This window comes from Rana temporaria, chromosome 4 (assembly GCF_905171775.1).
Source record: "Rana temporaria chromosome 4, aRanTem1.1, whole genome shotgun sequence".
In the NCBI taxonomy this organism is placed as follows: domain Eukaryota; kingdom Metazoa; phylum Chordata; class Amphibia; order Anura; family Ranidae; genus Rana; species Rana temporaria.
In genome coordinates, this window is record NC_053492.1 from 409,732,162 (window position 1) to 409,747,043 (window position 14,882).

Here is a 14,882-nt window from a genome sequence, read left to right on the forward strand (position 1 = left end):
TTTTGCGTAAGTCGTCCGTGAATAGGGATGGACGTAACTCACGTCTAAGTTCAAAAAATGACGTTGTTGCGACGTCATTTCGCGCAAAGCACGGCGGGAAATTTCTTGACGACGCATGCGCATTTCATTCGGCGCGGGGACGCGCTTCATTTAAATTAAACCCGCCCCAAACCCGCCCAATTTCAAATCCGCCGCCAGAAATACACTACGCCTCCGTAACTTACGGCGCAAAATCGCTGAGGTAAGGTACGACGGCGTAGTGTATCTCTGATACGCTGCGCCGTCTACATGTATGTGGATCTGGCCCTTAGTTTTAAAGTCACACTAAATAAAAATAAATAAATGTGGATAAAATAGGAAATGCTTGAATCCTATGTCCCAAGGGGACAGATGTTTTGTCTAGATATTTTCCAAAACACCAGATATTCCAAAGCACATTTTTTCAAGTTTTTTCAATTGGTATAAATATGTATCAAGATTAGGACCCCAGATTTTTGGCCTGAGGTGTCCTCCGGTACTTTAGAAATGAGTCCATCCCAGGCTACCTCAGGCCATTTCACCTAAAAAAACTAACATAAATAGAACACAATACTGGTACATAAATTAAAACAGCCCTGAGATCAAAACCCCAATTTGTTTGAGAGATATTTCCATTGTGAAACATCGGCTGATAAAAGGAAGGGTGTTTAACCACCAACACAGTATTTTTCTTGCCACATCCTAACAATGATAAACCCTGGCAAGACAAATAAAGGGAAATGTGGGGAATTTTCAAGGTTGATATATCTCTTAAAGGAAAATCACTACATATATAGGTTAAAAAACAAACTTTACTAAGATTTTAACCACTATGTATAGTGGCTATAGTAAAGGTAACAAAAAGTAGGCAAACCCTTATAAATCCATCCACAGCATGCACTTTCTTTGATTCAAAGGTTTAATTAAAGTAATCACCCCCAAACCTAAAACTATAACTCCAGTGTATAACAGTCATATTTATAGAAGTATACACACTTTAACCCTGATGCAGGTATGACTTTTTAAAGAGTCTTAATCACATCTCTTTACTTTATGGGATTTTAAAAGTGAATGACATTTTGCTGTCAGAAGGAAAACTTTGATTTGTTTTCTTCCCATTGTGGTGTTTTTTCTAAAAAAATATGTTTTGTCTTTGTTTTGCTTTGCAGATATACTGTATGGACTGGATTATCTATAAGGATTCTTCATCCACCCTAGACTAAATGTTTGAATAAAACTGTTGGGATATGTTTGTATCTCAAAATAAAAAACATGAGCCTGGGTCCCTTTTTTCTTTTATATAAGCATTTTCCTATAATGCTGTAACGTGCATTGGCTTAACCTTCTCTACCATGTCCATTAAGCATTAAGATTTTATTTGATTGGTTCCATAGGATTCCCACATGCCAAAGTTCCTGAATGCAATTTTGTTCTAAATGTATATTTAAATATTTTCATTCTTTGATTTGTGATTTACGTGAAGTGCATGATCCAGCGGGATCCCATTACACAAAGTCTTTGTGTGCGGTCACTTTTTATATGCAAAGTGTTTAGCCCTCTCCTGAAGAAGCACCAAGGGAAACGTGTTGAGCTTTTCAACTCCTACACAGCCAACATTTTAACCACTTCAGCCCCGGAGGATTTGGCTGCCCAATGGCTGAGGCTTTTCTTGCGATTCGGCACGGCGTCGCTTTAACTCACAACTACAATTGCGCTGTCTTGCGACATGGCTCCCAAACAAAATTGACCTTTTCTCCCACAAATTCAAATCAATGTACCTGTACGTTGCTTTGCGTAGCCTTTCCATTCTGCCAACGTATATCTGCAGGAGGCGGTCGGCAATCGGTTAATCAACCTATGATTATATTATACATTAAAGTTATGGTTTAAGGTCTGCGGGTGATTTCTGTAGTTGACCCTTTGATTCAAAGAAAGTACATGCTGTGGATGGGTTTCTAAGGGGTTGCATGCAGGGTTATATATATATATATATATATATATATATATATATATATATATATATATATATATATATATATATATATATATATATATATATATAATGTACTGTATATCTTGCATTATATGTGTATTATTATTATTTTACTTTTATTATAGCCACTATGCTTAGTGGTTAAATCTTAGTAAAATTTGGTTTAAACCTATATACTGTATGTATACCTTGAATATTTACCAAAAAATCCCTTATTTGTTCTGCTGGTCCTATTTGCTAGAAAATACCCAATTATTAACAAAATGCTGTTTTTTTTCCTTTATCTCTTTCCCTGTGCATTCAAAATGAATACAATGCCTCCTTGTAAGCAGGTAGTACCCCTGTTAGGGAGACCCTCCCATTGGGTGGACATTGTGGGTGGGGCTAGTTTAGTCCCTTTTATTCAAGAGCCAGAAGAGCCTGGGGCAGAGGATGATGAGAAAGACTACCCTAGTATATTATATTGTAAGCTTATAGTCTTGGGAAGTGAAGCCTTTGGGGTAGGCCCAATATAGGTTCTGTTGGAGAACAAATGGAAGAGGTGGGAAGAAATCCTATGTTGAAATTGATGTGAACTGTAGAGGGGGGTCACTGTTGGGATTAAACAGGCAAAACCAAAGTTTGTGGTGATTAAGAAATGTAGAGTATGTTTCTGGTACAGTAAAACGTTACAAAGGCTGAATGAGTGAACATTCTGTATTTCTGAAGGTAGGCCTCATGCTGGAAAAATGTAGATGACCAGGATGGTGAAGTTCCTCCACATAACAGATGCATGCACTTTATCACTTTCTTGTTGCAGGAGATTGGTGGAAGGAGCCCTTGGCCTGAATGGTGGTAACTGGTGGCAAACCATGGTCCCACTTACACTTGGCATAATCTGCAGGATAGGGTACATCAATCCCTGGGGAAGATTTGTTGGCCTTGATAGTTGGAGCAGCACCAGAAGGCAGGGCTGAGGAAGGAGTGATATGTACTCAGCTGTTTACTAACATTTTCTTTGAAAAGTGGACATACATGTTGAAAATATACTACTACTTTAGTAAATCAACCCCATTGCCTGGATACACACTACATTCAGACACAAGTACACAGGTGAGAGTAAAGGCCAGGAAAAGTTGCAGAGTGACAGGGCAGCTTGTAGATATTAGACATACAGGATGAATTTGACAGAATCATGACAGCTGACTTTTGAGGACATTAATTCAGTGCGGTCATGAGTCAAAACAAATCTGTACACACTAAGCAGCTGTTTAATGAGGGATCTAAAAGCTTAAACAATATTTTCTGTATATTGTATGATAGACAGTCTAAGAACTGTCAAAAACATGTCACTTGAGAAACATGAAGAAAGATAAATGAGTCATGCTGGGGATTTCATAATGAGATGTATTGAAGCCAATCTGTACAAAATAAGATGCTCCAGAGGGTGAAAGGTGAGAGATTTCCTGAAGAGTGTTGTCACACATGTCAAGTTTCAAGTAAATGGTTCAGAAGAAGTATTAAAAAGCTTTTTATTCTTTCTAATGTATTATGACAATAAAAAAGAAAATTATAAGAGAAATAAGTCAGAGAAACCAGTGTCCTCCATGTGTGTTTGTGTATGTGTTGACAATAAAGCTAGCCACAGATGGATTAAAATATGGCCGGTTAGGCACAGACCAGCCAAATTTCCACCCATGTGTGGCCATCCTTGTTTGGCAGAAGCCAATCGTTAGATTGAATTCTGTGGAATGGGAATGTGGGGAAATGTTTCTTCAGAGGCAGATTGGAGTCCTGTTGTCAGAATACAATGTCCCAGCAGGAAGGATTCCTCCATCCACCTCTCTTGTGTGGATGGAGGAATCCATTTTTCTTTTTGTTTAGCCCACTGGTTAATCGAAAAAATAATGAGTGATTAGTATACAAGTGCGTGCCCTGACAGTGTGTGCATGTGCAAGGATGCCCATATAAGATGTGTGTATATTCATATGCACTGACACTGTTTGCACATATGCCCCTTCACTGACGTTGTGTTTGTGCACATGTGCTTGCCCTGATACTCTTTGTGCATGCATATGTCTGCCCTGACCCTGGCACTAAGAAAGAATGTGCATGTCTGTTGTGATACCATTGGGGGGATTTAAAATTTTCTGAGAAAAATTTTGTCTCACATTTGTCTCAACTAGAGCACCAATCAACTTTTAAATGCTCCTTTTCTAAAGTGGAAAAAAGAAAGAATGGTTGCTTTGAGCAATGGCACCAGGTGAGATTGCATCAGACACCTCAATGGAGGAGTTCCCCAGGCAGGGATTGCGGGGTTGCATTGTGTCTGGTGCATTACATTCTTTTATTTTTGTTAGAATGGTCTGGTGTGCAGAAGGTTTCTTTTCTTGCCTGGTGGATCTTCTCTGTAGCTGAAATGACCTCCTTCTAGCATTGGCACTTAGCAGTCTGTTGAACAGACCCATTTTGGGGTTTGTGAGTGACACTTGTTTTTCATTGTGGCAACTATGTGTATTTGCTTGTCTTAACACAGGGGGAGATTTACTAAAACTGGTGCACACAGAATCTGGTGCAGTTGAATGGGTTAAGTGTGACCTCATCTGTGTTTCTAACTGTAGGGGGTGTGGCTGTAGGTGTGACGTCATTGATTGTGGTTCCCTATATTAGGGAACACACAATCGATGACGGCGCCACAGTGAAGAACGGGGAAGCTGTGTTTACACACAGCTCTCCCCGTTCTTCAGCTCCGGGGACCGATAGCGGGACTCCAGCGGCGATCGGGTCCGCGTGCCCGCGACTCACGGCTGGGCACTTAAAGAGGACCTACCTGTACGTGCTTGTGCCCAGCCATGCCATTCAGCCGATGTATATGTGCAGGAGGTGGTCCTTAAGTGGTTAAGAATAAGATGAAGTAAATGAACTGTTTTCCGATCCACAAGGAATAGTAATAATTGCTGATTGGTCACAAACATTTTCTATTTTTGTTGTTGTTGTTCAGTTGTTAAGTCGTGTCCCACTCTTCGTGACCTCATGGACCATAGCACACCAGGCTTTTCTGTCCTCCACTGCCTTCGGGAGCTTGCTTATCTTCATGTTCATTGTTTTGATGATGCTATCTATCCATCTTGTTTTCTGTCATCCTCTTCTCCTTTTTCCTTCCATGTTTCCCAGTATCAAGGTCTTTTTTAATGAGTCCTCTCTTCGCATTAGGTGGCCAAGGTATTTGAGCTTCCGCTTCAGGATCTGTCCTTCCAGTGAATATTCAGGGTTGATTTCCTTCAAGATTGACTGGTTGGATCTTCTTACCATCCAAGGGACTTTCAAAAGTCTTCTCCAACACCATACAGTAGTTCAAAAGCATAAATTCTTCGGCATTCAGCCTACCTTATGGTCTAACTTTCACAGCCATAGGTTACTACAGCTTTGACTATATGGCACTTTGTCGGTAGGAAGATGTCTTTGCTTTTTATAAAGTTATTTATAATGTTTTACAATGTTTTTATAACATTTTCTATTACTAGAGATGAAAACATAACCTGATTACTGCAAGCAATGCAGATAGTATTTGTGATGGGAGGACCCGTGGAACCCAGAATCCCTTGAAAAGGTTGGGAAACCCTTGTTTCAGCTCCCCATGCACCTCTTATTTCTAAGTCACCCTGTGCCAGGATGACTGAGAAAATATATCTTGGATTACTTAAAATAGGACAGTAATATTTATCCACAATATCTCCCAGGATATATGTAAAGACATTGGTTTGTTTGATTCTGAACTCACCCTGTTAGTTGAAAGAGCTGATCACATTGGCCTCTGTACAATGTAGGAGACAGGCTGACTCCTGCTGAAGCTCCTGCTATTGTGTGAAGGTTTCCTATGTTTATACTTATGATAATGTATAATCTAATGTGTGAAGCTCGGTGACAACAAGTCTGACCTGTAGTGAAATCCTAATTTATCACAACAATGACCAGGAGGGCATGGATTCACATTGGCTGCTTTAAGGGATTAGTTAATTAGCTCATGTTAATTTATGTTTCTGGTTACAGGTGTATTGTTAGAGTTATATTAGCAGGAGGGGGAACCTCCTCCTCTTTAACTGTATATAAGACTTGTATTCGTGTTCTAATAAACAGTCCATGTTCAGCAATCAAACAAGCATTGTCTTGTTTGTAGTTGTCAGCGGTTGGAATATCTGATTTCTATATTCAGACTGGGAGGATGCGGTATATGATGAAAGCACTCAAGCAGAGTGTGGGATGTTTCGTTACGGTATTGATCACAGATATTTTGCTGTGGATGGTGCTCTTACAATGAACCAATAAAGTATGGAGGCATAAAGTAGTTCTACAAATTTCTTCCACTGCTGTACATATTACTTGGGTAACAGTTTTTACTTAAAAACTGACAATTGTAACATGCCTTTTAATAGACTTAAATCCACCAAGCAACAGCCCCTAAATGTTTCATGTTGCACATAATAGATACAGACAATTTTAATATTTATGACAAGGGGGTCATGATATATTTTAAATGTAAACTCACTAAGGGGACAAACCAATTACTGTAAATGATTCCAAACGCTTTGGGTAAACACTTTAATTGAATCATCTATTTAGAAAATGCAATTGCTTTGTTAGATGTGTTTAGTTGTTAACCTAAGCCTCTTTATGCTGTAAAAAAAAAAGAAACAATGCTTTTCCTGGAACAAAATAAATGCTGACAAATACTAGAATGCAAGAGAACAGTGCCCTTGTGGCCTATTGCTTTGAACGAAATTTCATTTGGCTATTGCAGATGGCATTCTGTGCACAGGAGAGGAGGACAGAACAGTTCTAATTCTTTGCCTCTTGGAAATTTGTTTAGACTAGTTTAACTTGGGGAGAGGAAGGTCCCCTAGAGTGATAGCAATATGTACAAGACTAGTTACTTACGAGAAGTGCGTAAAGAGAAATATGAGAGGTCTGATGGCTTTGATGATCAAAGTCTAGTAGACATTAGCAACCTTGGTTTGTCTCAGGCAAAAGGCCTTGAAAATTTGCAAGAACTCAATGAAAGGTTTGCCAATTATATAAACCGAGCTAGGGTTCTGGAACAAAGAAATGCAATCTTTAGAAAGCAGCTGGAGACATTCCAAAGAATGGATGAGATTTCTGGCCTGGAAGAAGCTTTTGCAGAACAAATTGAGCTAAATCGTCAGAGAATTCGTGAACTGTCTTATGATCGGTCCAAACTCGAAAGGGAATATAAAGATGCTCAGAGGATGGTCGATGAATTTAAAACCAAGTGAGTAATTTGACTGTTTCCTAGCATAGTAGCATTAGACTGTTTTCAGGATCCATCTAAAAAGGTTAGTGACATGAACTAAAAACAAATTATATTTTAGAGTATAATACAAATTTTAAAAACACAGCAATCAAAGGTAAAAATTTTTGACGATATTACTTTTTTTTTTATGTGTCCAACATTCCTGTTACAACAGTGCCAGATTGAAATTTGTTGGCCTACCAGTAACTCAGATTTTAATTTTAGGTGCCCAGCATTTTAAGCATTATAATTGGGACACAAGTATATGAAACCACACAATACACAATGGTTATAATTAGCTAAGTATTTCAGTAAGAAATTGTAAGTAAGTAAGAAAATACATATATGTGTTAGACCCATCCAGTGTATAACTAATTTATCCTATTACCAAATTATTATTACAAAAGTGAGTACAACATGCTAATCATTTATTACAGCACATCAGAAAGGATTGCAATGTGTTTGTTGACAAGTCTAAACAAATTAAAAAATAAGAACTATTTCATGCCTTTTACAAACTTGACATAATCTAAATTATTGTTAACCAAATCACAAATTATTCATAACAGGAAATTTGAAGTTACAGCATATATACAGTATTTGCCGATGCAATGCCTGTTTTATAACACCACTTTATCAAATTACAGTGTGAAAACTGAAAACACTTCATACACCCTTTAACACTATATGTGCTTCCTGCCTGTTTTTAATAAAGATAGGAAATTAAATGTTTCCTGGTGATGATGTTTATCATAGTATTTTTTAGGGCTGCAACTAACGATTATTTTACTTGGCCGATTATTATTTCGATTAATTAATTAATTGGATAATAACCTTAAAAATGTGTGGTGTATAATTAATTTAATATGTCAAGTTGAAAAAAAGGCAATATATTCTTAAATATCTATATGCAGTGGCAACTATAAATAACCAACTATATGGTTAGGGAGCAAGATCTCTAAACCACTCTGAGAAAAACAGACAGATCAGATATAGGGTTTTATTTACTAAAGCTGGAGAGCGCAAAATCAGTCTAATATCTGTAAAGAAACCAATCAGCTTCCAGGTTTTATTGCCAAAGCTTAATTGAAGAAGATAAGGTTAGAAGCTGATTGGTTTCTCTGCAGTAGTGAGACTGATTTTGCACTCTCCAGCTGTAGTAAAAAAAACTCCATACTGTATATACTATTAGAGGTTGAATCTGGTAAATATCATCAGACTCAGATGTCAAATATTTGATTTAAAGAAAAAAAAATTAACCACTAGCCGACCAGCCGCTGCAGTTATACACCGGCAGGTCGGCTCGGCTGCGCGAAATCACGTAGCTATACGTCACTTTGCATTGCAGCCATTAGGGGCGCGCGTGCGCCCCCTGCTCACCCCTGGTGCCGACACGCGTGCCCGGCGGGGCGCGATCACCGCCGGGCACCCACGATCGCTCGTTACAGAGCGAGAACCGGGAGCTGTGTGTGTAAACACACAGCTCCTGGTCCTGTCAGGGGGAGAAATGACCATTTGTCTGTTCATACAATGTACGGCGGCAGGTTGGCTCCCCTGCGCGAGAGCCCGTAACTCTACGTCGGCTCTCTCGCAGGCTACTAGGGGCGCGCGCTCGCCCCTGAGTCCTGTGCGCATGCCTGGCGGGCGCGATCGCCGCCGGGCACCCGCGATTGCTCATTACAGAACGGGACCGGGAGCTGTGTGTGTAAACACACAGCTCCCGGTCCTGTCAGGGGGGGAAATGCTGATCCTCTGTTCATACAACGTATGAACAGAAGATCAGTAATTTCCCCAAGTGAGGCCCCCCCCCCCCCCCCCACAGTAAGAACACACCCATGGAACATACTTAACCCCTTCCCCAACCCCTAGTGTTAACCCCTTCACTGCCAGTGGCATTTTTACAGAAATCAATGCATTTTTATAGCACTGATCGCTATAAAAATGCCAATGGTCCCAAAAATGTGTCAAAAGTGTCCGAAGTGTCCGCCATAAGGTCGCAGTACCGATAAAAATTGCAGATTTTTTGCAGACTAGTAAAAAAAAAAATATTAATAAAAATGCCATAAAACTATCCCCTATTTTGTAGACGCTATAATTTTTGCGCAAACCAATCAATAAACGCTTATTGCGTTTTTTTTTACAAAAAATATGTAGAAGAATACGTATCGGCCTAAACTGAGGAAAAAAATAGTTTTTATATATATTTTTGGGGGAATTTTATTACAGCAAAAAGTAAAAAATATAATATTTTTTTTTTAAATTGTTTAAATTTTTAAAAATCCTGATGGGAAAACCATTCGTCTGTATGCTTTTACAACGGGAAAAAAAACATGCATGCTTGGAAAAAATTCAACGCATGCTCGGAAGCATAGAACTTAATTTTGTTGGCTCGTCGTAGTCTTTTACGTCACCTCGTTCTTGTTCACCGGACCATGTGTATGCAAGGCAGACTTCAGAGGAATTCCATCGGGAAAACTGTCGGTTTTTTATCCAACGGAAAAAATGGTCGTGTATACGAGGCATAAGTAGCAGCAGCATGCTTTTTTATCACCTGTCATAATGGGGTTAGAAAAAAAAAAACTAAAATGAATCCTTTATAGTACAAAAAGAGCAGATAATCACTGTGAAACAGTGAAAGTAATAATATACATTACTTATATCATAGATATAATAATAAATACACCCAGAAGTAGGATATATGAGCAAAATAACTAGGATCAAACATGAAGCTATATGAAGGGTGGAAGGGAGATATAAATCTTTTATATTAAAGTAGTACTAAAAGCTAAGACTTTTTTTTCATGGATATGATCATTTTAAGTATAATGCACAATACTGGTAAAGGTTTTCTTTAATTGTAATGCCTTCTATTACCTCCAGTCTATCAGCCTCCAACTTCTCTGGGTTCAGATGCTAATCTTCGCTGCACACAATCTTAAAAAAAAACAAAAAAAAACAACAAACATGTTATACTTACCTGCTCCGTAATAGTTTTGCACAGAGCAGCCCTAAATCTCCTCTTCTGGGGTGACCAACAGACACTTCTGACTCCTCCTGCCTTCAGAGTGCCCCTATAGCAAGCTGCAAAGTATAGTATAGAGTTCCATATAGCAAGGTAAAAAAACTTCTGCCTTTAGAACCACTTCCTGCCCAGGACTACATGTCCCATGAGGCATTGCTTCTTACACATTCACAATTTCTCAGGCACTTATTGACATGTATAGATGGTGTACTGAGCTGTATGTGTGCTGCACTGTATTTCCTGATATGTAAACAAATAATGAATTCTGTATGCAGGCCAAGTCATCAGCTGGCCGTTTAATCAATTATGAAAATAGTTGACAACTATTTTCATAATCGATTAGTTGATTAGTTGTTTCGGCCCTAGTATTTTTTACTAACCTAAAGCCTTCAGTGTCAGTATAATTGTAGTTTACCTATGTAGCACAAATATCCAACAATACTTGTTCAAGTGAGCTTACAATTAGAGTTGAGCGAACCCGAACTGTAAAGTTTGGGTTCGGTACAGACTTTGGGTTTTTCCCGAACACGGACCGAACCCGAATAATTGGAAAAAGTTTGGGTCCGGGTTCGGAGTTCGGGAAAAAAAAATGTGCGGAGGTCCCCGCACATTCAATAACCAGATCCTTTAGGTCTGGTATGGATATTAAGGGGAACCCCGCCGTCAATAAAAAAAAAATGACGTGCGGTTCCCCCAAAATATCCATAACCAGACCCGTTATCCGAGCACGTTGACCTGGCCGGCCGCAGAAAAGAGGGGGGGACAGAGTGAGCCCCCTCCTCTCCTGAACCGCACCAGGCCACATGCCCTCAACATTGGGAGGGTGCTTTGGGGTGCCCCCCAAAGCACCTTGTCCCCATGTTGATGGGGACAAGGGTCTCATCCCCACAACCCTTGCCCGGTGGTTGTGGGGGTATGCGGGCGGGAGGCTTATCAGAATCTGGAAGATACCTTTAACAAAGGGGACCCCCAGATCCTGACCCCCCCCTGTGTGAAATGGTAATGGGGTATACTTTACCCCTACCATTTCACGAAGGAAGTGTAAATTCTTGTAAAAAAACACACACACACACACACCATAGAATAAAGTCCTTTATTAATAAAAAAAAAAGAAAAAAACTCCAGCGGTGATAATCCACTCGTTCCCGGCTTCCTGCTCCAACGTTGTCCTGATCCAGCGACGGGTGCGGGTGATCTCCAGCGATGAGAAGATCCAGCGACGGGTGCGGGTGATCTCCAGCGATGAGAAGATCCAGCGACGGGTGCGGGTGATCCAGCGACGCGTGCGGGTAATCTCCAGCGATGAGAAGATCCATCCATCCAGAGAGCAGCATTGCCGACCTCCTCTCACCGCTGGACACAGCCCAGCGAATGAAGCGCTGAAGCTGTGACATTTCTTATATAGGGGAGGCGGGGCCACCCGTCACGTGACCCCGCACCCTCTGACGCACCCTCTGCTACGCCACTGGGTAAGCCCAGTCTTCCCTCTTCCTGGGCTTCCCCAGTGACATAGCAGAGGGTGCATCAGAGGGTGCGGGGTCACGTGACCCCAAGACACACAGACTCTGGGAACCCTGTATATGTCATATTAGAAAGAGTGACTAATTCACACTGTTGGGACATATACTGTAAGGAGATGCTAATGTCATCACCTCCAGTCACCTGTCTGTCTGTTGTCTTCTATAATGTAAATGCGTCTAGTGTGGCTTCTCTTTCATCCATTGTTGTTTGTGCTAATTGATCCTGCAATTGTATGAAGAAGTTCTGTGTTGATATGTATGATAATGTGTATTGTAGTTAGAGAGTCACATCGGCTGCATTAAGGGATTAGTTAATTAGCTCATGTTAATTTATGTTCCTGGTATTGTTAGAGTAATATGAGCAGGAGGGCTGAACTCTCTCCTCTTCTACTGTATATAAGACTTGTATTCTGGTTCTAATAAAGAGTCCATGTTCAGCAGACAAACAAGTATCACCTCGTGTTGTGCTTCTGAGCGGTGGGAATATCTGATATAGATAGGAAGCGGTATATGACGAATGCACTCAGGCATAGTGTGGGACATTTTGTTACAGTGGCCAAGTCATTACAGCAGTTAAACAGGACAGGTTCCACTCAGAACAGGCCTTGCTATGGTCAACCATCATCCATCAACCACATCAGGGAGAAAGCCTTGCATTACTGTGTGTAGTTACAGACAGAGGAACAGGAAGTGAGGATTTCTCAGAAGAAATAAGGACATTTAAAAGCAAAATCGAAGGATGACGTAGGTGAAGGAGGACTGCACTAAGGTAAAGGAAGCTATTTAGGGAAAAAAAATTGTTTCTTTTACAACCCCTTTAACTGATCTTTAATTTATGATTGCACATAGAGTATATATGCAGCTGGTTTTTTAAAATACACGGTTTATAATATTGGAAAGAAGATGAAATCACCAATTGTTACCCTGCGTTTTACTGCTATATTTGAGTTTTTGGGGAGTCTTTAGTTATGTTTTATTTTTGTTTACAGATACCAAAATGAATGTGAGTATCAGCAACTTCTTAAAGGAAATCTTGAAAGACTAAATAAGGTAAGACAATTAGACTCAGCCTCTAGCGTGTTTTACATAAGTAGTCTTTTCATTAATAATTTTGAAACACCACATTTTTTTTTTCTGTTTTGTTTGTGTTAATGCAAAAAATATTTTATTGGGTTTTATTTATTCTGTTTGCAGATATGTTTAACATTACAAGACAATATGATATTCAAATACTGCTCGACAGTACTTGAGATCTTACCAGTTATTTACAGTATACTGTGGGCTAACTCATGGAATGGAAAAAATTAATTTTTTAAAGTCAAAAATTTTCCTGGAAATCATTAGTCACTACAAATGCATGCTCTGCCAGATGTGAACACAATTTACCTGTCCATCACCCTGTGTGACTGTTAACAATGATACATTGATATATATTTAAAGAAGGAAGAATAGCTATTCACTTCAAATAGTTTAGTGAATAAGGTTAAGCTGTAATCACTTCAGTAATCCAATGTTTTTTCTTTGCAAGGAACTGGGTAGTTAAAGTGAACACAGCTTAACCTTCTTTACTAAGCTAAGGAAACATACATTTTAAAAAGGGAACATTCATTTTTTGTAAGTGAACATTTTCTGCTCACTTTAGTAAATCAACCAATATCTCCTAACATCTGTTGACTAAAATTAGTTTTCTCCGTCCTAGAAAATCAGTTTGTTTATTTGACAGTCCATGACATCTTTCAATTGCATTTATGCATAAAATGAACCAATTATTGTCATAGTTTGTCAAATGTTTGTCAGATCAGACAATATAAAAATATCATCTGTGGGAAGCACTCTTGCTCTGTTGTGCTATTTTGCTTTATACATAAGATGTTACATACAGAAGGGTTATTTGCTAAAACTGGTGCAAAATCTGGTGCAGCTCTGCATAGAAACCAATCAGCTTCCAGGTTATATTGCCAAAGCTTAAAGTGATTGTAAACTATCAACTTGTAAAACGATCCATTCAGTTTAAAATAGAAATGAAAGGAAAAACATTTGTGTATAGATATAAAATAACTTTTTTGTAAGTGATTACATTCCCTCTGTTCTCAGCTGCATACGAGCTGGTGGAATGAAATGCAACAGTACACTGAGCTTCCCAGAAATAGGCCTTGCTGGGAGGGAGGGGGCGGGGGGGGGGGGTTGTAAGGACAAGTCTGTTTATTGGAGGAGAGTAGGCTGAGTTCCCAGCACAGCTAGATAACTGACCATGCTGTGTTCTCCTGCTTTGATCAGTTTTAATTGAAAAGCTGAGGGACTGGCGGGAACACCAGGGATTTCACACAAAGGAAGCAATACAAAGAGAACAGGATACTTTTTCATACAAGTACATGATACCGCAGGCTCATGTCAGGAATATAAAATGTTGGTATAACAAACGCTTTAACCCCCCTGGCGGTATTCCCGAGTCTGGCTCCGGGTGGAATTTCAGAACCAAGAGCGGTAACTCAGAGCCAGACTCAGGATCGCCTCGCAGCATCCACAGGCATGGTTTACTTACCTTTTCCCGCGATCCTGCGATGCCTCTCCGCTGTGTGATTGAGCTGTCCTCGCTCGATTCACACAGTGCCTGTGTGCCGCCGAGCTCTTTTCCCTGCGACGTTAAGACGCACTGGGGAAGAGAACGGCGCCATATTCAAAAAAGTAAATAAACACAATACATACAGTATACTATAATCTTACAGATTACAGTAATGTATGTAAAAAATACACCCCCCCCTTTGTCCCTAGTGGTCTGCCCAGTGTCCTGCATGTACTTTTGTATAATAAAAACTGTTCTTTCTGCCTGCAAACTGTAGATTGTCCATAGCAGCCAAAAACTGTACCTTTATGTCAAATGTGGTTTTAGAGCAGCTAGAAAACAGCGATAATAAATTATAATCACTTGCAGAATTGTGCGATAGCGATTTGTGGGGAAATTCGTCATAAAAAAATAAAAGTAATGACAGCAACACTTTTGCAACTGAGCAAATTTCAGTGTTTTTGATTTGATTACATTAT

The 14,882-nt window shown here is 39.7% G+C and overlaps 1 protein-coding gene across 1 annotated transcript in view; it reads left to right on the forward strand.

Annotated features, from left to right (window-relative positions):
• The first annotated feature begins 6,771 nt into the window (after positions 1 to 6,771).
• BFSP1 (beaded filament structural protein 1) overlaps positions 6,772 to 14,882 on the forward strand; it is a 55,606-nt gene continuing 47,495 nt past the window's right edge. Inside the window, exons 1-2 of the mRNA XM_040351269.1 lie at positions 6,772 to 7,277; positions 12,830 to 12,890. Of these exons, the coding sequence (XP_040207203.1) occupies positions 6,904 to 7,277; positions 12,830 to 12,890 (435 nt within the window). The 5' untranslated portion in view covers positions 6,772 to 6,903. The remainder of the gene's footprint in view (positions 7,278 to 12,829; positions 12,891 to 14,882) is intronic.